Consider the following 20,597-nt stretch of genomic DNA (forward strand, 5'->3'; position numbering starts at 1 on the left):
CAGGGCCTCTTGGCTCCCGGGAAGCAGAGCGCATTTGGGCCCCAGGGACCTTCAGGCCCTTATCTCTAATCTGGTAATTGGGAACCGCAGGCCGACCGGCCGCCGGAATTCCGCGCTCTGCAAACCGTGCCGCCGTCCCCCAGGGAGGGTCATTTGTTCTTATTTGGGTCAGTCCTTTAGAACAGCTACTGTGTGGCCGGCCTGGGGCCAGCGCTGCTAAGGGAACTGGCAGGGCGCGCAGGACGGGGGAGGGGGTGGCGGAAGGCTCGGCCAAGGGCTGTGAATAGAGTGATAACTAGGGAACCAGAGAAGCTTCACCAGGACCTGGGAGCAGAGAGCTCTGAGCTCAAGTCCAGGAAGATTTATTGGCGCCCCCTATAGATGAGCCAGTAATTTGTGCTAGGTATACAGAGATGAATTAAGACACAGCAGGTGAGTTCGAGCTGGGACTTGGAGAGATGGGGGAGGGGGCTGTCACTCTGGGCAGAGGATAAAACGGACCCATGGAAGTATGGGAGGAGCAGCAGAAGCTAGGCTTCTGCGGAGCTCGAATGTCATACCCAGGAGTTTGGAGTTTAGCCTGGTCTTTGAGGACCACGGGACTGACGTGTAGTGTTTCCATAAGTGGAGGTGAGCCAAGAAGTTAGGAGTTGGCTGCTGAGGGGCCTGCACACACAATGCAGTGGGCAGATCTGGGGTTAGGACAGGGACTGACCACAGAAGCAGGGAAGGCCTGGGCAATGGTACTGACCCTGAGGGCCCAGGGCCCAGAGTAGAGGCCCCCTGCCCTGGGAGAGCCCCACTCTGGGAGGCCTGTTTCTCTGGCCTCCCCACCCATCTGTTTGCCTGAGGCTGCAGCAAAAACAAAGAAAGAAAACACTCAATTGGCAGGAGATAAACCCAGATAAGAGGCTGCCTTCCTCTGTGGGAGGGAGGCAGTCAGCCTGGGAAGCTCCGCCAGGAAGCTGGGAGAGGCCTTGAAGGAGTGCCAGCCTGACCCTGCAGCACAGCCGGCCGCGCCCTCACTGCGGGGTCTCTGCCACTCCACGCCGTCGCTGTCCCGAGGCAGGAAGGGTAGGCATGGAGCAGGTCCTCCAGGCTGGCTGTAGACCTTCTGCCATAGAGTGTTCAGACCTGCCCTGCCTCCAGGTCAGGGCGTCTTGAGTTGGCCTGGCACACGTGACTTCTGTCTGGGCCTCAGTTTCCTCATCTGTAAAAGAGGCATAACATCTCCCTCACAGGGATTGAGGGGGTGCTGGGTCTCCCAGCCCCTGTGTCTTGACTGCCAGCTTCCCTTCTCCCAAGGGTCACTGCCAGGCCCACCCCCCTAACCCCCGTTGCTGAGAGCCTAGCTCCTCTGACGTTGGACGGGCCCTGAGCTGTGCAGCCTCACCCTAGTCCACCTCCAGACACAGAGTTAACGGCCTGCGTGGAGCCCAGGGCAGTCTTAGCAGAAGGTACTAGGCCCTCGGGTCATACCAGGCAAAAGGAATGGGGGCAGGGAAGGCTTCCTGAAGCGAAGGCCTGAGCCTCTGTGAAGGGACAAGAGCCCAGGAGGGAGGAAAGGAAGGCCCAGGAGCAGAGGGCGCTGAGGCAGAAAAGCCTAGGGGAGGCCGAGCGGCCTCTGATGTCCAGGGACTGCCAAGATCTGGTGGCCCCGGGCAAGGTTCAAACCCAGCAGCCCTTCCTCCACTAGGGGCCTGACCTTAATCCCACAGTGCCCGCCAGCCCTTTAATAGATGAGGAAACTGAGGCCCCAAAAGAAGGGGCAAAGAGGGCCTAGGACCCAGGTCCTCTCCAGCTCTGCTCCACCCCAAACCACACCGCACACAGGGTCCCTAAAATCCACTTTTATTCATATAAAAACGTCCCCAGAGAATAGAGAAAGAATGTGACCCCTGCTTCCCAGAGCTCTAAGTCGCCACATGGTGTTCCCTGGGGAAGTGAGGGAGTGGCTCCCACTCCGGGGTGCGGGCGTAATGGGGAGCAAGGGCCCCACCCAAGCTCTTCTGGCCCAGAGTGACCCAGCACCTTCCCTAGGACTGAGGGCAGGAAGGAGGGGCTGGGGACTAATGAGGCCCCAAGAGGGTGAAGGAAGGAAGTTAGTGTGGGGTGCTCGCCTCAGTTTAAAAAAATAAAATTTCTAAAGATAAAAAGTTAAAACAAAAAAAAGCACATTAGTGTCTTAGCTTCCGACCCTCCTCCCAGCACCCACCCTGGCCCTGTGGCCACCTCTTGCTCAGCCAGTTTAGAGCTTCGTATTCTCCTCTTGGCTCTCCGAGTCAGCGCCAGACAGGTGCCCAATGCTCCCAGGCGCGTGACCGTTGCTGGCACAGGCCACCAGATGTCCATCCCCCAGCCCCTCCGGCGTCTCGCCCAGCAGGCTCCGGCGGATCTCCTGGGGCAGCCTCGCCCGCTGCTCCTGACATTCCTGGGCCAGCTGGCCCAGCAGCTGTGGGAGGAGGAGGAGAATCACAGGACAGGCCACCCAGCACTCTGCCTGCCACCCCGGTGCCCGCCTCACCCAAGGCCTCACCCTGGGCTCGTCCTCCACGAGCTGCTGTAGGACCTGCTGCTGCCCAGCCACAACCCGTTCATGCCGCTGCTTCTGGGCCTCCTCCAGCTGTCGGGGGGGAGGGGAGGGGCAAGAGCTCAGCCAAGGGTCTCTAGGGAGAGGCCAGGCTCCCAGGGTTGTGTGGCCACAATTCTGACATGATCCTTATGGCAAAGTCTCCAGGCCCAGACTCCAAAGCCACAGGGCACTGTTATACACAATTGGCTTTGAAAATGGTCTGGGCTTAGGGGGCTGTGGGATCTGGAAGGGAAGGCTCCAGAAACCCCAACAGGGCAATGCCACATGAGGCCAGCACCAAGGAGACGGGTTTCTGATGACTGAAGGAAGAGGGGTGGGCTAGAGTGGCACCTGAGCCTTACCCGACGGATGGAGTTGACGGACTCGGTGATGTGGCGACGGTTAATCTCCGTCAGTTCCCTGCAGAGGAGCGAGGCAGGGCCGGTTCAGTGCCAGGCACCCAGCCCTGCCTGCCCAGCACCCAAATGGCTCCCAGCCCCGATGCCCTTACACTTCCTTCTTATGTTTCTCCCTTGTCTTGGCCTCCGAGATACTGTTGTGGCGTTTCCTGTCCAGGATTTTCTGCAGTTCCTTCTTCTCCCTGGTGGAGCCGGTGGGGGTTAGAGGCTCTGCCTTTGTCCTGACACCAGGGAGTCCCCCGCCCCACCCACACAAGACCCGCTGCCTTCACCTGTCGTTCATCTCCTTCAGCCTCTTGACCTGAGTTGTGTGAGCCTCCAGGACAATCTCCCTGAGCCGCTGCAGAACCTGTGGACACAGGTAACCAACAGGTGACACAGGCTGATGAAAAGACTGTCCAAGAAGGAGGCGCTCCCTCACCACCACAGAACCCCCCGGACCTGTCTCAGGTGCTCCAGCCTCCGCTCGGCCTCAGCGTCCGCCTGAGCCTCCCGCAGCTCCAGCAGACTCTGCACCTGTCTGTTCTGGAATTCTTGATACCGCTTCATCTCTTCCTCCTCCTCTTTCTCGTTCTCCCCGCCTCTGTGTGGAGAACCCCTCCGGGTGATGCTCAGGTCGTCACGTGGACTTGGCTGAGCCGGGAGGGTGGAGGGTGGCAGGGCATATCCCAGCAGGCAGTGACAGATATCAGCCCGGGGGCGGGGTTTATTATGCCAATGAGGAGGCCAGTTTGCTTCACCCAAGCCACAGGAGCCTGTCTGGGCAACAGCCTCAAAACACATGCTCCTCATGGGTGTCTTCCAATGAGCTATAGCTCTCCGGTGGAAAGAGGGAGGAACTGAAAAAGGGAGGGAAGCCTCCTCTCTCCTCCTTGCATTAAACCCTCCCCCTTGGGGGTCAAGAAGCAGCCCCTGGCCATCCACCATGCCCACCCGGTGCAGGAGAAACCCACGTGCACACCCCCACAGTCACATCACCGCACTGAGCACACACTCCCAGGCAGGCTGGACACTCACAGGACACCTGGTCGGTGCCGGCACTTGCCCTCAGCCCGGGCCTGGGCCAAGTTGTCCAGCAATCGGCGAGTGAGAGCAACTGCCTTCCGCTGATGCTTCTTGTACATCTCCCGCAGGTCTCGCTCTTGCCGACTCCGGAGCTTCACCAGAGACTTGTGGCCTCGCAGCTCGTCCAGCGGGGCCACGACCACCTCTGGGGAACAGCGGAGAAAAGGCGGGCTGGGACCGGTCAGGCCAACCCTGCAGGAGCACCACACCCCCTCCAGGAGTGGCCCCGCCTCCTTGGGTAGCCCCACCCCCACAACACCAGGCCCCTACCTGACAGGATACTGGCAATGAGATCATCCCGCTGACCTGGAGAGCAGAGGCAGGACTGGGAAAAACTGGAGAGGACCCCAGAGCTACTCCCCTCAGGCCACCCAAGCCCGCGCTACCCCTTACCTGGGCTGCTAAGGGAAGGGCTGGTGGGGGAGGTGACAGGGCCTGGGGGCCGGCGGGGGGTGGTGTCCAGTGGGCTGGGTGTGGGGTTTGGGGTCAGCTGGGACCCCAGCTGCAGAGACTGGGTCTCCTGGCATGTCTCTGGGCCAGCCTGGGCCTGTGAGGGAGGAAGCAGAATGCTCTTTCCAGAAGTGCTGTTCTCTCCAGGCTGCTCTGTCCTTCGCAACTTCCTGGGGTTGCCTCATGTCCCGGGGCTGCCTCCCTCTGCCTGTCTGGCCCTGGACTCATCTATAACATGGGGCTGTTAAGAGACCTATATGAGCCCTGGCTGGTGTGGCTCAGTGGACTGAGTGCTGACCCGCAAACCGAAAGGTTGCAGGTTTGATTCCCAGTCAGGGCACATGCCTGGGTTGTGGGCAGCTCCCCAGTTGGGGGCGTGCGAGAGGCAACTGATGGACTATATCTCTTGCATGATGTAACTCTTGCACACTGATGTTTCTCTCCCTCCCTCCCTCCCTCCCTCCTCCTCTCTCTAAAAATAAATGGAATCTCTTTTAAAAATTATAAAATAAATAAAATCTTAAAAAGACAATTGCATGAGAAACAAGAGGGGTAAAACGGGCATGTCTAAACCCCTTTCTACACGGGGTGTGGGGAAGATAATATGAGATGGTGTCTCTAGGATGCCAGGCCCCACTGCATGTGCTCAGGAACTTTCAGATTGTTCTGGAAAGCCTTGGCCCAGCCCCAAGTCTCTTCCTGTCTCTGAGTCCCCCTCCACCCTTGCCCACAGCTGCTCATCTTCCTAGTTGCTTAGCTCCTGATTAAATCAACGAAGGAAGTGACCGCAGAGTGGGCACCAGCCTTTCCGGCTAACAGCTTCAAGTAGCTGCCTCTCCCCTGCCTGCCGCAGGCCCCACGGGGCTGGGGCTAGATGAGCAGGCAAGCCTCTGCTCCTGACCTCTCCCCGCAGAAGCCACTGATATCTCATGGCTCACAGGACCCGTTTTAAAAGCTTTTGTGGCTACCACCTGCCCTGGTTCCCGGCTTTGCTCCTGCGTGCAGCAGGAGGAACCCTAGCCCAGGTCTGTCCTGAAAGCCTCTCACAGGCGAGAGGGACAGCTTCCACCCCCTTAAAATGCGCGGGCTAAGCCAAGACCACCGAGCCTACTGTGAGAGAAGCCAGAAGCCGCACACCGTGCAGCTTGGTGGAAAGGCCAAGGATTGGAGGCCCAGGCCAGGCCTTTTTGACTCTCTATCTCTAGCCTGGGGTTGGCAAACTCAGGTGGTGGGAGGATTATAGGAGCCAAGTTGGTGAAAACAGCTCATACCTGGCTGGGCAGAGAGCTGATGCTCAGCATTCACTTGGCTTTACTTTCTGGTTCGGGTGAGAGACGAATCCAGAAAGGGGAAAAGGCCTCTCAGGCAGAAGGCAGGGGATGGGTAAATGGCACTGGCGTTTGCCATAGGACAGTGAACAGTCCCTTTTCCTCTCTGGGAGAGAAGCCAGACCACCAGCTGGGAGGGGATGCCGGGGGGATGGGGCTGGTGCAGGTGCTCCTCCCCCAGGGCCAAGCCAGTGGGTCCCGGTGAGACCAAGCCCTGTTGCCGCCCACCTACCCCCACCCCGCCCTGGCTCACCTCTCTCTCCCCAATGAGGGCGGCCAGCTGCTTGGCCCTCTGGTCCATCAGGCTGACGTGCTTGATGGGGTTGATCAGGGCCTCTGCGTAGTCTGGCCAGGGGCAGAGGGCGAGGCTCTTGGAGTCAGCACCCCGGGGCCAGACCCTCCCCCAGCTCCCTCTCACGGAGGGACCACTCACCCCACCCTCCAGTGGAGCCACTCAGCCGAGCCATCCCCAGCCCCAGGGGGCGCCCTCGTCCCCGGGGCTGCCCAGCCTGCCCCCACAGCTCACCCTGGTGGTCGTCAGGGATGTAGTCGGAGGCTTCGGTGTAGATGAGCAGGGCCGGCAGGCACAGGGGCTGGTTGGCCTCATTTCTCAGGCAGATGTAGTGGTACCCTGGGAGGGCGGGAGGGCAAGGTGAATGAGCCCCGTGAGGTCCCCACGCGCACTGTCCCCACACTGCCCAGAGCCCAAATGGCCTCACCTGAGCGGATGGCAGAGACGGGCAGGATCCGGTGCCCCACAAACTTGCCACCCTCCTCAAAGGCCGCGATGCGCAGCGAAGCCAGCGTGGGCAGCACCACCTGAGGGCCCATACTGGTGCTAAGCCACGGAGCTGACTCACCGCCAACATGGCCACTGAGGCCAACACTCAGAGGGGGCCCTCAGACAAGGTGACCCCATGACTAACCATCCATCACCACAGCTATGGAACCAGTGGTGGGCCCACGGCTCATGGCACAGCCAGGGGGACAGTCAGCAGCCGTCAGGGCCCTGAGCCAAGAGAACAGGCCGACCCACTCCTCCAGGCGCCACTTCAGTGGGCAGGTCAGGCCACCCCACCCCACCGGGGCACAGATTTCCAGTCCATATGGGAGATGGGGAGGAGCTGGTGTGAGCTTGTGAATGATCTCAGGCAAATGCCTCATGCCTGGGAGATGGGACGGGCTAAGTCCGCTCTTCTTGGGGGGCCATGGGACCTCCTGCTGTCTCATCTTCCTGTCCTCTTCTCTCACCCCGCAGAAGGCAGGGAGCCCGAGCCTGACCCTGGGACATGCAGGAACTGGGGTGGGGCCTTGAGGTTCCTGGCCACCCCACCTTCCACCCCCAGCTGCCACCGGTGCACCTGGTTCCCACTCCCCCCGAGGTGAGCCCAGCAGGCCTGGGCGGGCACCAGGCTCACCTTGGGGAACTCGAAGGGCTCTTCGTCCCACACTGGGTTGAACGAGTTCCCCTGAGAGGTCCGAGTGCGGTACTTGCCGCGCCGCGTGTCCACGGGGAGGCCGAACATATCCACCTCCACGTAGATGCCCACCTTCCTGTCGGACAGGAACTGCCCGGAGATCACCTGGGAGAGCCAGGAGTGTGAGGAGGCCGCTGAGAGTCCCGCCCCAGCACACCCTGGCCCGAGCCCTCCCTGGCTCCACCTTGACCCGTAAGGCATTGGCCACAATGCCATCCACGATGACCTCGGTGAAGGGATCAAAGGACTTGTCTGGCCGCCTCATGAACTCAGGCTTGAGCAGGTAGCCGCTGCGCCCGTTGTACTCAAACACGCCTGCGTTGAGCTGCATCGCCACATCTAGGGGCAACATGGGGAAGGCAAGGTCCGCAGGTCAACGCAGGGTCAAGTCAGGAAAGACAGCGTCATGCAGAAGGGAGACCAAGGATCACCACAGCCAGAACCAATGGCATCAGGGTTCCACAATTAGGTCGGATCAGACAGGGAGGAGGGTCTAGGATCTGCCAAGGACAGCAGTTGGGGTTAGCCAAGGTCGTGGTTCAATTTTGGAACTTGGGATTAGTGGGAGTCAGAGGTCCATTCAGACAAAATTAGCGGGGTCATTGGGCAGAAGCCGGTGAGCCTGGGGGCCAGGGGTCAAGGGTCAAGGTGGGCCAGTGCTCACCCAGGGTCTGGAAGTTGAGAGCCACAAGCTGGCAGCCCACGTTCCAGAAGAGCTGGGGCATGTAGTTGGATGAGTCCACGCGGGTACCCTTAGGGTAGATGCGGCTGAGCTGCTGTTTGTTGTATCTGAGGTTGGCAGTCAGGGGCCACGCTACGCACTCACCCACCTCCTGCCTCCAGCCCAGCCTTGATTCCGTGAACCCACTTCCTGGCCTGGGCTCAAGGTGTCCCCTGGGCCCCCCACTTCTTGGCCTAGCTCCTGTGCAGTCTCCCAGACCCACCCAAAACCCAGACGGGAGTGCTGGAGCGCCAGAACCCTGTGTGGGCAGCGTAAGCGGGGTTTGAACATCCGAGCCGGCCTCTGAGCGCCCCCAGCCTGGACCAGTGGGCCCAGTGCCACCAAAGGATACTCCACAAACTCCATGGGGCTCTTGGTCAGCTGCTCCATGCCCTTGGTCTCCACAAAGGATGACATCTCGAAGCACTTGTTCCTCTCTGAGGGGTGGGCAGTGGGAGGTGGTTAGGTCTGGCAGGGCCGAGCGGCTCCCACTCCCACCGTCTCCCAACCCACTCACTCCGAGCAGCCTCGAAGGACTTGAACTTGACAGGTTCAATGTAGTTGACGAGGGTCGACATTTCCTCGGTAGCATTGACCTCACTGCTAGCGGTGCCCTGTGGCCCCAAATGCAGGGTCAGCAGTGTCATGCTGCGCAACCATCAGCAGGAAGTCCCCTTCCCTGCCTCGTGCCCTGAAGGAGGCTTCGACCCACCCTGGCAGTCGCACCATCCAGCTGCCTCGGCCAAGGCCCCAGCCCCCGGCCTCCGTCAGCCCCGGTTTGCCTCCTGCCCCCTGATTCTGGAAGCTGGAACTTCTCACCCAACTCCAGGGGTTCAATTACCCACGTGCAGACAGGCCCCCCCCAATTTTCCGTCCCCGGCCATTACTTCTGCCCACCTTGCCACCTCCCTCGGGGCTCACAGGACTCAGACTCAGTCCCTGTGCTGCTAGGCCTGGCAGCTCCTGGCCCCCTGCTCGGCCCCTTCCAAATCCGACCTCGTGATTGACTTTTCAGCCACCTCCACTCCTCAGGCCCCAACGCTGTCCTAGTCTACAGGACCCCATCCCCAACACTGGCCCTGCCACAGGTGTCCCCTCTTCCTCAGGTCTGCTCGCCCAACCCCCCGCCCAGATCAAATCCCCCCTCCTCCCCCTCATTTCCCCATCCTGTTCTGCACCCGAACTCACCCCTCCCCAGCCCATGTCACAAGCATAATTTCACATTTTCTCCCATGTCTGTGCCTCTGAGACGCCTCTCTCCCTCTCCACATGCCCTCCCACCCCCGCCCCCCACAACACCCCAGGCAAGCAGGGAACGTCTGGTCAGGGCCAAAGCTGGTCCCCAGTGCTGCACCCAACACAGTGGGTGCTCAGCAAACACTCCCCTACTTCCCACTGGCCTGCCTGACCTCATCGGTGGTCGGCTTTTTGGGGTCCACCTGTTCCTCCTCTTCCTCATCCTCCTCCTCATCCTCACGGTCAGCAGGTCCAAGGTCGCCCAGAGACTTGCGCGGCTCCAGGCTGGGCTTCTCAAGGCCCGCCTCCTCCCCATTGCTCAGGCCTGGGCAGCTGTCGGAGCTGGGGGACCCTGCAGAGGACAGGGCCTCAGCGGGTCGGGGGGTCAGGGGACACACAGGCTCTCAGCAGCTAGGAGGTGCTGTGCCCAGTGTGTGCGGAGGTGACTCGGTGGGGAAGTCAAGAGGACTCTCAGGGCAATGTGGCTGGGGGAGCGGGGAGGGGTCAGGAGCTAGATGAGGGGGTCAAAGGTCAGGGTCCAGAGTTACTGCCATCAGAGAGGTAGGTAGAGTGGCTCAGAAGGGTGCGAAGTCAGGAACTTGGGTACAACAGCCTTGACAGCAAGGGTGAAGGATGACACGGTGTGATTCCGAATCAGGAGTCAGTCAGAGATACACCCGATGCAGGGGCTTAGTGAGGGGACCAGTCAGTGAGGGGTCAGAGGTACGGAGGGCTTCACTAAAGTGAGAGATCAAGGGTTAACTGAACTTATAACCAGTTGGGTGGCCAGACTAAGTGAGGGGCAGAGGGCAGAGGGCAGAAGTCTGAGGGTCCCACTCAAAGAACGGAGACGTAGTTCACCGAGGCAGAGGTCAGAATTCAGTCACAACCTGGCTGAGGGGAAGGCTCTGGGAGGTAGGGGTGTGAGGTTGAGGGGCCAGAGCTGGATGGAGCCAAATCCAGCTGTGGTGTAGCTCAGTGAGTGAGTGCCTGAGGTCAGAGGTCAGAGGTCCCATGCTCAGCCAGGAGGCGGTGAGTGGCTTGGTGAGGAGGATCATGTTGGGAGCAGACAGGATAGCTGGGTTCAGTGAGATGGGGGTCAGGGTCAGGGTCAAAGGTTGGGCCAGGGGTCATACCAAGCTGGGGTGAGGAGGGCTCCGTGGTGGCAGAGCTCTCGCTCAGGGCCGAGTTGCTCTGCTCCAGCGGCCGCTTGCGCACGGAGCTGTTGGGTATGCGAGTGCTAGGTTGATGCCGCTTCTTGTTCTTCACCAGGATGCGGCCCATCAGGTCCTGGGGGCTGGGCAAGGGGACGCCTGGGGCCAGCTGGTGGGCACAGACAGGTCAGGGCTGCTGGGGCACCCTCACCACCCCCACACCCTGCCACAGCTCCAAGCCCCCGTACCGGGTACTTCTCCAGTGGGTCAATGAGCAGCGCGTCCCCAAAGATGGAGCGGCAGTACTCGGCCATCTTGGCCTGCTGCTTTGCCCTGTGGGGCCAAGGTCAGAGGTCAGAGGTCTCCAGGGTAGGTCAGAGATCCTCAGGGTCAGTGAAAAGTCCCAGGGTTAGAGGTCACAGGAGCTGTCCAACGGGCCACCATGGGAGGCTACATCTGGGTTCATCAGGGGTCCCCAGTCACAAGCCTCCACATTAGAGGCTGCTGGGACAGACGTCTCTCATCGGGCCTACTCACGAGTCCACGTGGTTCTCGAAGGAGAGGATGACCGGGTAGGGCGAGGTCTTGAAGGCGCTCTCTGCGATGGCCTCAAGCACATCCCGCAGTGGCACCTCCGTGGTCATGGTGAAGCCGTGGGTGATAAAGGGCTCCTCCTCGGGTGGCCGCCCTTTCCACACATCCAGCTCCACACAGCGGCAGCCCCACAGCAGCGCCTGGCGGTACATCTCCACCGACGAGGTCCCAGCCAGCTGCCCCGCTGGTGGAGAGGCTCCGTCACCACAGCCACCCCGCCGGCCAGGCTCCTACCCCTCCTCCCCAGCCTGTGCTGAACCAGGCCACGCTGGGCACACAGGGGGACACAGAGGGCCCCAGGCGGCCAGGCCTGGCCCTGGCACACCCTGTCTGGCAAGCCGCTGATCACTCTTTCGTTCACTGTGGACCCAGCTCCATCTCTCCAGGGTGGGGCCCAGGTCCCACCACCCAGTCCCTGGCACCCACCCAAGCTGGTCGGAGTCGGCGTCCACCAGCGCTGGCTGACAGGCTGGTTCCTTCACCAGGGCTCACTCTCTCACCAAAATCTCCACCACCTCCCATTGCACCAGCCTGAGCCAGCCAGAGAGCCACACCCAGCTCCCCCATGGCCCCTCACTGCCCTTTCTTGCCTCTGCCATCGCCTCGGGACAGCAGGCTCCTGCCTGCCCCCCACCCAGTCTCTGCAGAGCACCTGGCGCCATCCTCCTAAAAACTCACCAAGTCACATCACCCCCCACCCTGCTTAACACCCTCCAAAAATTGCCTTTCTTGACCACTTCGCATAAATCCGAATTCCTTCCCTGCTGGGTCTAGCCCTGCCTCCCTCTCCGGCCCCTCTCACCTCTACTTGCCCCAGCCCCCACCCCACCCCACCCCATCCCACCTCCCTCCCTGCCTCCGCCTCCTCCCGGCCTCTTTTCTGCACCAAGCTGTCTTCTATTCTGGGCCTTCGCACAGGCTGTTCCCTCCCAAAGCCAGACACTAAAGGCCTCAGCCTTTCCCCCAGGAAGCCTTCCAGACCACCCATGAGACCCACCCGTGCGGAGAAGCCGCGGTCCCCCACGGCAGGCTGTGTGTTCCCTGCTTGCAGACCTAGCACTGACCGCCCCAAAAGGAGGGAGGCAGTGTAAGGGCCAGAAGGCAGAGGTCGCGGATGCCATCCCTCCCAGCCAGCAGAGGGCGGCTCGCTCACCTGTGAGATAGGTGTTGTGTGAGGAGTTGATGAAGTAGGCGCTCAGCGGCTGGGTCATGTCTGCGCTCAGATCCAGGGCCTCAAGGGGCAGGATGCCGTTCTCCTCCCCTCCCAGGTAGCGGCTGAAGCCCTCCATGGACATCTGGTCTGGGGGCCGGGTGGGGTCAGCAGGGTCAGGATCAGCTGGCCCCCTCCCCCAACCACTCCCCTACCCCAGCTGGCTCACCTCGTTCCAGGAACTGCTGGTTGGGCTCGTACTTCTCAATGAGCAGCCGGGTCTGGGAGGGCCCCAAGGGTGGATACAGCACTTCATTGAGTCTTGGGTCCCGTTGCTTCTGGTTGATGAAGTCCATGAGCTGCTCTAGCGTCAGGTACGGCTTGCCCTTGGCACCTCTGGTGGGGGAGGGAAGCCGGGTCAGGCAGAAGCTTCAGCAGCCCCTGCTCTAAGCCCTCACCCTGGCAGAGGGAGCTGACACCCACTGGCTGGGACTTGGGCAAGTCACTGCCTCTCTGAGCCTCAGGTCCCTATCCGCTCTCTTCCACTCGGCACTGGTACGGGCTTAGCAAGGGCTCTGCCAATCCTAGACCCAATCTCAGCTCCAGCCTTCACTTGCTGTGTGAGCTCAGGCAAGTCCCCAACAGTATGACCCACCCAGTTCTCGTCCCCAGCATGGGCCAGGGAAAGTAAACTGGGCAAAGGGTCAGCAGACAACTGTCCACAGCAAAGCTGCAGGCAAACTGGCTCTGAGCTCAGCCATAGCCCCGTGCACTGGGACCCCCAAAAGCTCCACTCCCCGTCCTGGGCTGGAAGGGACCCTTGAGCAGAGGCCGGCGTGGGTACTGGGGGCTGGTAAGCGGGCCCAGCCCTGCTCACATCTCCAGCAGGATCTTGTCAATGTCTGGCCGAAGACACAACTTGTTCAGGAACCGCTCAAAGATTTCCAAGGAAAACTCATCAGGCCGGATGGACTCGCTCTGAGGGCCGAGGAGTGTGGGGTGAGAACCCAGGGGCAGCCAGCCCCAAAAGAGCAGGCACCCACCATGACACCCACCTGGCCCCTGCCCCCAGCCCCCTCACCCGGTTAAAATTGAGGCCACAGGACTCCAGCGCAGTCTCTACCCGCTTCTTGTCTGCTGAGAACATCTTCAAGATACTGAACAGGTGGGAGGGCGTCAAGGTCAGTGGGGTCAAAGGTCCCCAAGAGCAGGGCAGGAGAGAAGGTACTAAGGGGAAGGGACACTCACTTCTTGACCGGGATCCGTCCATCCTGGTTCACCTGCAGCTTCAGCTTTGTATATCTGGGGAGAGAGGGAGGAGGGTCATGCGCTGGGAACGAACATCTGCCCTCCCAGGGCCCCCCAGGCAAGCTTGGGGCTCACGCTTTGCGCAGGAAGGTGTTCCTGGAGGCATTCTGAGCCAGGATGTTCATAGCCAGCTTGAACAGCTCCTCAGCCCAGACCTGAGGGGTCAGATGCAGGGGAGAGGGTGAGTGGAGGCCAGAGGGGCGGGCCCAGAAGCTGGTGTGGCACAGTCAGTGCTTAAACACTGCTTCGTCGAAGGACGATTAGAATTAGAGGCAGAGCCCTGGCTGGTGTGTGGCTCAGTGGACTGAGTGCAGGCCTACGAATCAAAGAGTCACCGATTCCATTCCCCATCAGGGCACGGGCCTGGGTTGTAGGCCAGGTCCCCAGTTGGGGGTGCTTGAGAGGCAACCACACATTGATGTTTCTCCTCCTCTCTTTCTTCCTCCCTTCCCCCTCTCTAAAAATAAATAAGTAAAATCTTTAAAAAAGAAAAAAAAATTAGGGGCAGAGAACAACCTAGTGTACAACAGGCTCTCACTAAGTGACGGCTGAATCAGCAAGCGAGGTGGTGGCTCCCCGGGACGACCCTCAGCCCCAGCCCACCTTGGCTGTGTCATCCTGCACGGCCATGAAGTTCAAGAACGTTGTGTTCACTGGGTCTGGCCCGGCCACCACCGTCATCAGCTTCTCTTCTAGCCGGGCATCAGGGCCCCCAAAACCCAGCACCTCACGGATTTTGGGGTCCTGAGTGGGGAGAGCCAAGGGTGAGGAGGGGTATCCCCATCGCCCACCACCTCACTCCACGCTGAGTCCTGGGCCCCATCGCTCACCTTGGGCAGGCGGGCGTAACGGCCCGTCCGTGTGTCCCTGATGGAACTGATGTCCAGCGTGTCCACCTCCTGGGGAAAGCAGGTGCCAGGGTGGGTGTAAGAGGCCACAGGGTGAGGTCCCAGAGCCCCCAAGCTCCACACCCAGGCCACAGAGCAGCCGCCCCTGCCTCAGCCACTGTCCTTAGGGTTTCCTGTCCAGCAAGCCGTGCGAGAGGTCAGCCAGCCCCCGGGCCCCACCCTCCTGGGGTGGGTGTGGGGATCTGGGGGTCTGGAGCAGGGGCCCTAGACCTGAGCGAGCTGCACCAGCGCCTGCCCTCACCATGTTGGGTCCTGTCCAGTACAGGAAGAAGCCATTGGAGTCCACTCTCAGGGTCACCAGGTTCCGACTAGAGGCCTCCTGGGGATGGCATGGGACGGCAGGGGTCATGGAGTGAGGGCTGAAAGCCAGGCCTGGTCCTGGACCCCCTGGGGCCGTCCAGGGCCGTGTTTCTGGCAGTGAGCAAAGACGAAACCTCACCCAGTCCAAAGGTCCCCTGTGGCTCCCTATAATCCTCAGGACGAAGCTGAGGCCCTGGGCATGACATCTGGGGTCCCGACACCCCTCCCAATGTCACCTGTCTCTCCTAAGACTCTGTCACATGGACCCCTAACTACCCTTTCCCCACTTTCAGCCGCTGCATCGTTGTTCCTTTGCTAAGACAGTCTTTCCTTCCTTCTCTACCCATGAAATCTGACCTGCCTGCCCAGGGAGGCCTCCCTAGCCCCCAGCCCTGGGCTGTTTCCCAAAAGGCCTGAGAGCTCCCCAAAGCCTGGAGCTCCCCGCAGCCCCACCGGGAACAGTTATGGTATGAAAGCGGAGGGTTCGGAAGCCTGACCCCCACAGCCCTTCTGTGGCCCTACGGGTCCCATGATGACCAGCCACCCCTCACCTCCACCTTAAAGTCCATTACCCCCACCCTGCACCCCACAGCTCACTCATCTTACACAGCACAGACTGAGTCACACCAGCAGGAGACATACCCTGCCCTCAGAACCAGGGTGAAATCTGTCCTCCCTCCAACAGCCCCACAGAAGGCAGGGAACAGTGTGCTGGCCCCATTTTCCAAGAAGGGCCTGGTCCCTGGCACATTCCCAGGGCCACCCCAGGCAACTGAGGACGGCAGCCAAAGGGGGGTCAAGAGGGACTTAGACTTGGCCAGGGCCCAGGTGGCCAAGTGGCCACAGCTAGAACTCTCCTGCCCCAGTGGGAGACCCTGCGTCACGTGGAAGCCACCCCCAAACTGCTGCCCGCTGTCAAGCCATCAGATCGTCAACACGACAGCTCCCCTCACATTGTCCCTCCTGTGTGCCAGGTCAATTCTAGGTATTTAACATCCAGGAGCTCACCTGGTTCTCCCAACAACCCTATGTGGTATACGCTATTATTCTTCCCATTTCACAAACGAGCAGACTGAGGCGTGGAGAGGCTCCACAGCTCGTGAAAGGCCGAAGGAGGGGAGCCAGGATTTGCATTCGGGCAGCACGGCTCCAAAGTCCAGTGGCCTAAGAAGCAGGGAGCCTGGGGGGTCCTTGCCAGGCTCCCAGCTGCTGGCCTCAGCGGCACTCACTGTGGGACCTGGGATTAGTCTCCACTGCCCAGACTCAGTTTCCTCTTCTGGAGGACGGGACCTCAGCAGCCCCGCCCATGTCAGGCTTTGCTTACAAAAGACAGGAAGTTGATCTGGGAGCAGAGGGGACGCGGGGCCCTGGAACTCTGGGGAACCTTGAGCCTCCTCACCTCACTGTGCTAACAAACATCCTCAGCCCCTCTTTGGGATGGATTCCCAGCCCTGCCCTGGGACTCAGGGCACCCGAATAGTATGAGGAGGGGGAGTTCTGTAGTAATGATCCCAGGGTCCCCCCCCACCGCCCCTGCCGCCCCTCCTCAGGGGTCTGGCCTTCAAAGGCAGCCGGGGTCCCCTGCTCCCTGGCCCCAAGTCCTTGTCCGCACCCCCAACCCCACCCCGAGGGCCCTCTCCCTGTTCCTACTTCCTTATTTGGGTTTATCAGACTGAGAGGAAAAAGGGAAACTTTTCCCTTCAGGCCGTCTAAGGGAAGGGGTCTCCCCAGGCCCCTGGGGCTTCCAGGCACCCTCTACGGCACACCTGCTGCCTCAGGCCACGCCCCCAGCCCCTCCCCCCAGCTCCCACGCCTACCCGCCCCACCCAGCCGGAAAGGAGCCCAGAGACTTCCAGGCCTCTGGCCTGACCGGGTAGGAGCAGCGAGGAAGCTCAGGCCAGCCGGGTGGCGCCCCTGGGGAAGGAGGGGCCCAGGAGGCAGAGAAGGGGGCGGTGTGAAATGAGGGTGGGGCAAAGGACAGGGACCAGGAGCTGCAGGTGAGCTCCGAGGCAAGGCGGGTATAAAGGGGGCCAGGATTTATTGGGGTTCAAAGTCCCGACGGTAAGGAGCGGGGCGCCAAGTTCCCCTGGGGTGGAGGAAGTTGGGGGGCAAAGTCTCCACTAGGAGGTGACTTGGTGGTACCACCTGAGCAGGGAGCTGTACTGGGATCCAAAGCAAGGCAAAGGAGTGCCAACCAAAATAGGGTGAAAAAGTGATGAATGGAGAAGAATGTTTAGACCAGGGCACTGGGAAGAGTAGGGTCCCAGCGGCACCCACCCAGAATGGAGGTGCGCCTGGGCCAGACTGAGGGCCAGGGTCCCCGAATCAAAGACTCCACCAAGCACCAGTCAGGGGTTTGGGGATCAGACCAGGGCTGGCGGAACCGAGATTAGATCGGCAAGGAGGGGTAGGAAGGGCCAGTGAAAAAGGGTACCGGGATTTATCGGGGTTCGAAGTCTTGGAGCCAAGGAGTGGAAAGACAAATTTTCCGCAGCTGAGACTGGGGTGGGGGGTGGGGGACAAAGTCTTCATTACAGGGACGATTGGGGACTCAAGTTTCCGGAGCAAAGCCAGTCTGGGATGTGGGGGGGGGGGGGGGGCGTCGGTGTGGCCAGGCCAGGCTGGGATGGGGGTCCTCGGCGTCTGGCCGAGCTTGAGTGAAGGAGTCCCCGGATCTGGACAGAACAGGGCGCCCCCGCACTTACCTCGTCCCATTTGATGAACTTACTCCCGCGCCGCAGGGTCTCCACCACGGTGGGCGGCTCCAGCTGCAGCGCGTGGACGCCGGGCCTGGCGCCCGCCATAGCCGGGCCAGGGGCGGGCCGGGGACCCACGGAGCCCCGACGGGAACCGACGGCGCCGGCGATCCCTCCGCGCGCTCCCGCGCGGCCCGCTCCGGCCCCGCGGCGTCAGCGTCCGCCTGCCCGCCAGTCTGTCCTGGACAGACCAGAGAATCGGCGGGGCCCGGGTGGGGCGGGGCGGGGGCGGGGCCACAAGGGCACCGCCCCCTCCCACTGCGTCGGCTCCCCCTGGCGGCCGGGGCGGCGACTGCAGCCAGAGTGGGGATTGGGGCGGGGGCATCCGTGAACACCCCGCACTTTGCTGGGGGGGCTCAGCTGGACAAACCCGGGGTGAGGAGAGGGCGCTTGGGACCAGGGCGTCTATTGTGGGTGCAGCTGAAGGGACTGCTTGTAGAGGCTCTGCTGAAGAGCAGTCCGCTAAGGTTCTCAGGCGCGGGGGTGGGGGGGTACCACTGGAAGACCAGACTTGGGGGGGCCATAGAGTCCTGCCCCCCACCTCACTCCTGCAGCACTTAACAGAGTGCAGGAGAAACCACTCACCCCGTTCTCTGCCCTCACTTCACCTCACGCCCTCCTGCAGCAGCGTGGTTCCCCTCCCTGGGAGCACTTAGCTAATGGGCCGCCAGCCCACAGGCGCCCCTCCTCCTTACCTAGCCCGGGGAGACCTCCTTGGAAGACCCAAGCTTTCTGGCCTGTCAGAGAGAGCCTAGGAACAGCCCATTCTTGTGCTGCAGACCCCCATGACCCAGGGGGTATCTCGACTAAAAACTGCGAAGGGGGACAGCTAGCCATTTGCCCAGAGGGGTCAGAAGCCTCAGAGGTATCCGGGAGCAGGGGGTAGAGGAGGAGCTCGGCAATGCCAGGCCCACAGCAGGTGCCCTGAAATCTGTGTTCCAGGGATGGGAGGGGGAAGGCGCGTGGGCACTGGGAGGGATGGGGGCTACAGCCCCTCCCGCAGGGCTTGGCTGGGGGGGGTCCTGCCTGGGGGCCCCTGTGGGAGCCCCTCCAATACAGAGGCAGTGGCAGAAGCAAGTTTAAAGTAGAACTCATCCAGAGGGGCCAGCCAAGTCACCTAGAAACCCAGAAAGAGACGGAGCTGGTTCTGGGGGAGGAGGGTTCAGTCAAGGAGGAGTGTGCCCTGCAGGCCTGTTCGCCCCAGGCCCTCAGACCCCCAGGGGAGCCCTGCCTGGAACTGGCTCTCCTCAGAACACCCACCGTGCGGGACACCAGCTCTAACCTAAGGAATCTCCTTGTCTTTGGCCAAGGCCCTCTGGGGTGTGACTGCTCTCCACTCGAGGCCCAGGGAGGGGAAGGGACTTGCCCAAGGTCACACAGCTCTATAGGAGGTTTTCAGCTCTTTGACATGAAGGCCAACCTGGGATCCCTCTGCTCCTTGCCCTTGGGGAGAAAAAGAAAGGGGAACAGGACTTGTCCCTCTCATCTCTCAGCAGAGCAGCAGAGCTGTACCCCTCAGAGACCCATGGACCACCATGTCTGTTGGGCACAGCCACACATGCGGGGTAGAGACTGGCCTCTGCTCCCATGGGACCTAGTCTCTCTGTGCCTCAGTTGCCTTGTCCAGAACCTGGAGGTCGTTGGAGGATGAAATTAGCAAATGGGTACCCCATGACCCCTTACTGCAGGAAGCTAGACAACTAAGGAGTGGCTTGGAGGCTGTGGGGGCATCGGAGAGGAAGAGGGAAAGGGCGTGGATCAGCTCTGGGGCAGGGCGCCTACCAGCCTGCGCCAGGAGGGTTAGCAGCGCCTGGAGACGGGGCCTGAGGCCTGGGACAGGTGTGTTTCACAGAAGCACTGGGCTGCAGCTCCTTCATGAAACAAGATGGGAGACTTTCCTGGGCCTGAGCCTCTCCCTCCACCCTGTGTCTCCTGAGGCCAGGGCTGCCCCCATTAAAGGGCTCCTTCCTCCTCGGACACTTTCTTCCAGGCTTGGTAATGATAATAGGGTTTCTCGGCAAGCAGTAATGGTGGAAGGAGGGCTGCCTTTCCGGCCTCTAGCCTCGATTAAGAGGGCGGTCACTGCCCACGGGAACTTCCCTAGGGCCTCCGCTTCAAGGAGGCGCCGAAAGCAGCCTTAGCTGCACTCTGGTGGAGGGGCACCGGGACCCCGGAAAGGGTGCGGCTGGGGAGGCCATAACCTGAGGCTGGAAGGACGAGGAGCACGCTCCAGTCCCAGGGGGTTTAGGCAGGAAGGCAAAGGCTGGGATGTGGGCACGGGGCGCTGAGTGCTCGGCCCCCAACCACAGGAGGTCAGTGGAAAGAGCCCCCTTGAAGAGGCTCAGGGTAAGTAAGTGACTTGCCTATGGCCTCGCACCCTACCAGGCAGAGCCAGGGTGTGAACACAGCACTTGCACTTTGAGGTTCTGTGCAAAGCAGCCCAGCCTCCAAGAGGGCTACAAGCCAGCATGGCCATCTGCTCTAACTCTTCTCAGGGTAGGTGGCCATGGGAAGGGACTGGATGGACAGGGGAGTCGGCCCCAGGAATCTGGGAGTGCCCTAGGGGCGTGCGGGAGGCAGAGAGAGGGAGAGACAAGAAAAGGGAGAGGGAGAGACAAGCAGGGGGAGTTGGCTCCTCTCTGTCCTGCCCAGAGAACCCATAGCAGGGAGAACCCCCCCCCCCCCCATGAAATGTGGACATGAAAGCAGGACTTCACACCTGCCCTGAAGGGAGGGGGGACAGGAAGTTCAGTACTCTGGGTCACAGCATCTACGGGGCAGAACCGGGGCTGGTACCTGGGACTTCAAGGCCTCTAGGCCCCACGCCCACAACAAGCTACAGTATATCCCCACTCTTAACCATGCAGACCTGCAAGGCCCTAATCAATGCTCCCTTCAGAAAGAGCAGACCAGCAGACCAGCTGTGATTGGGTGAGATAGGGTGTGTTGGGGAATTTGGGCTAGGATAAATTGCTCTTCTCAACTGACAAACTTAGAGTTGGAGGCCAGGAGGCCAGGTCAGGAATGGGGCTCTTGGTGGAAAGGGTGGGTCTTGCTGAATCTATAAGAGCAAGGGTCAGCCCTTCCCTGTTTCCCACCCCACTGCCCCCTAGTTTAGCTGAAGGGAGAGTAAGGCCAGAAGGAAGGTTGAGGAGGAA

At 61.1% G+C, this 20,597-nt stretch overlaps 1 protein-coding gene across 1 annotated transcript; it reads right to left on the bottom strand.

Moving 5' to 3' along the window:
• Positions 1–342: 342 nt before the first annotated feature.
• Positions 343–17,625, bottom strand: PLCB3 (phospholipase C beta 3). The gene is made up of 32 exons (XM_054570964.1): positions 17,389–17,625; positions 14,625–14,702; positions 14,306–14,374; positions 14,079–14,219; positions 13,551–13,630; positions 13,416–13,469; positions 13,249–13,324; positions 13,045–13,145; positions 12,397–12,563; positions 12,171–12,317; positions 10,961–11,201; positions 10,672–10,756; positions 10,406–10,592; positions 9,443–9,621; positions 8,551–8,647; positions 8,386–8,470; positions 7,977–8,101; positions 7,497–7,651; positions 7,253–7,417; positions 6,554–6,653; positions 6,361–6,465; positions 6,088–6,179; positions 4,450–4,603; positions 4,327–4,362; positions 4,009–4,201; positions 3,433–3,574; positions 3,264–3,340; positions 3,084–3,173; positions 2,935–2,992; positions 2,537–2,623; positions 2,233–2,452; positions 343–1,210 (listed from the first exon to the last, which is right to left on the bottom strand). Exons 1-31 carry the CDS (start codon positions 17,485–17,487, stop codon positions 2,249–2,251), a joined length of 3,669 nt encoding a protein of 1,222 aa, XP_054426939.1. The 5' UTR covers positions 17,488–17,625; the 3' UTR covers positions 343–1,210; positions 2,233–2,248.
• Positions 17,626–20,597: the final 2,972 nt, after the last annotated feature.

Source organism: Pteronotus mesoamericanus, unplaced genomic scaffold (genome assembly GCF_021234165.1).
Source record: "Pteronotus mesoamericanus isolate MK-2021 breed Mesoamerican mustached bat unplaced genomic scaffold, CSHL_Meso_final contig_214, whole genome shotgun sequence".
In the NCBI taxonomy this organism is placed as follows: domain Eukaryota; kingdom Metazoa; phylum Chordata; class Mammalia; order Chiroptera; family Mormoopidae; genus Pteronotus; species Pteronotus mesoamericanus.

Bases quoted from the DNA above. Each gene is read 5' to 3' on its own strand.
- PLCB3 (XM_054570964.1), bottom strand. From the start codon at position 17,487: ATGGCGGGCGCCAGGCCCGGCGTCCACGCGCTGCAGCTGGAGCCGCCC. The intron at 13,470-13,550 runs GTGAGCCCCAAG...CTCTCTCCCCAG, and splicing joins AACACCTTCCTGCGCAAAGC to ATATACAAAGCTGAAGCTGC. The intron at 13,325-13,415 runs GTGAGTGTCCCT...CCACCTGTTCAG, and splicing joins GGACGGATCCCGGTCAAGAA to TATCTTGAAGATGTTCTCAG.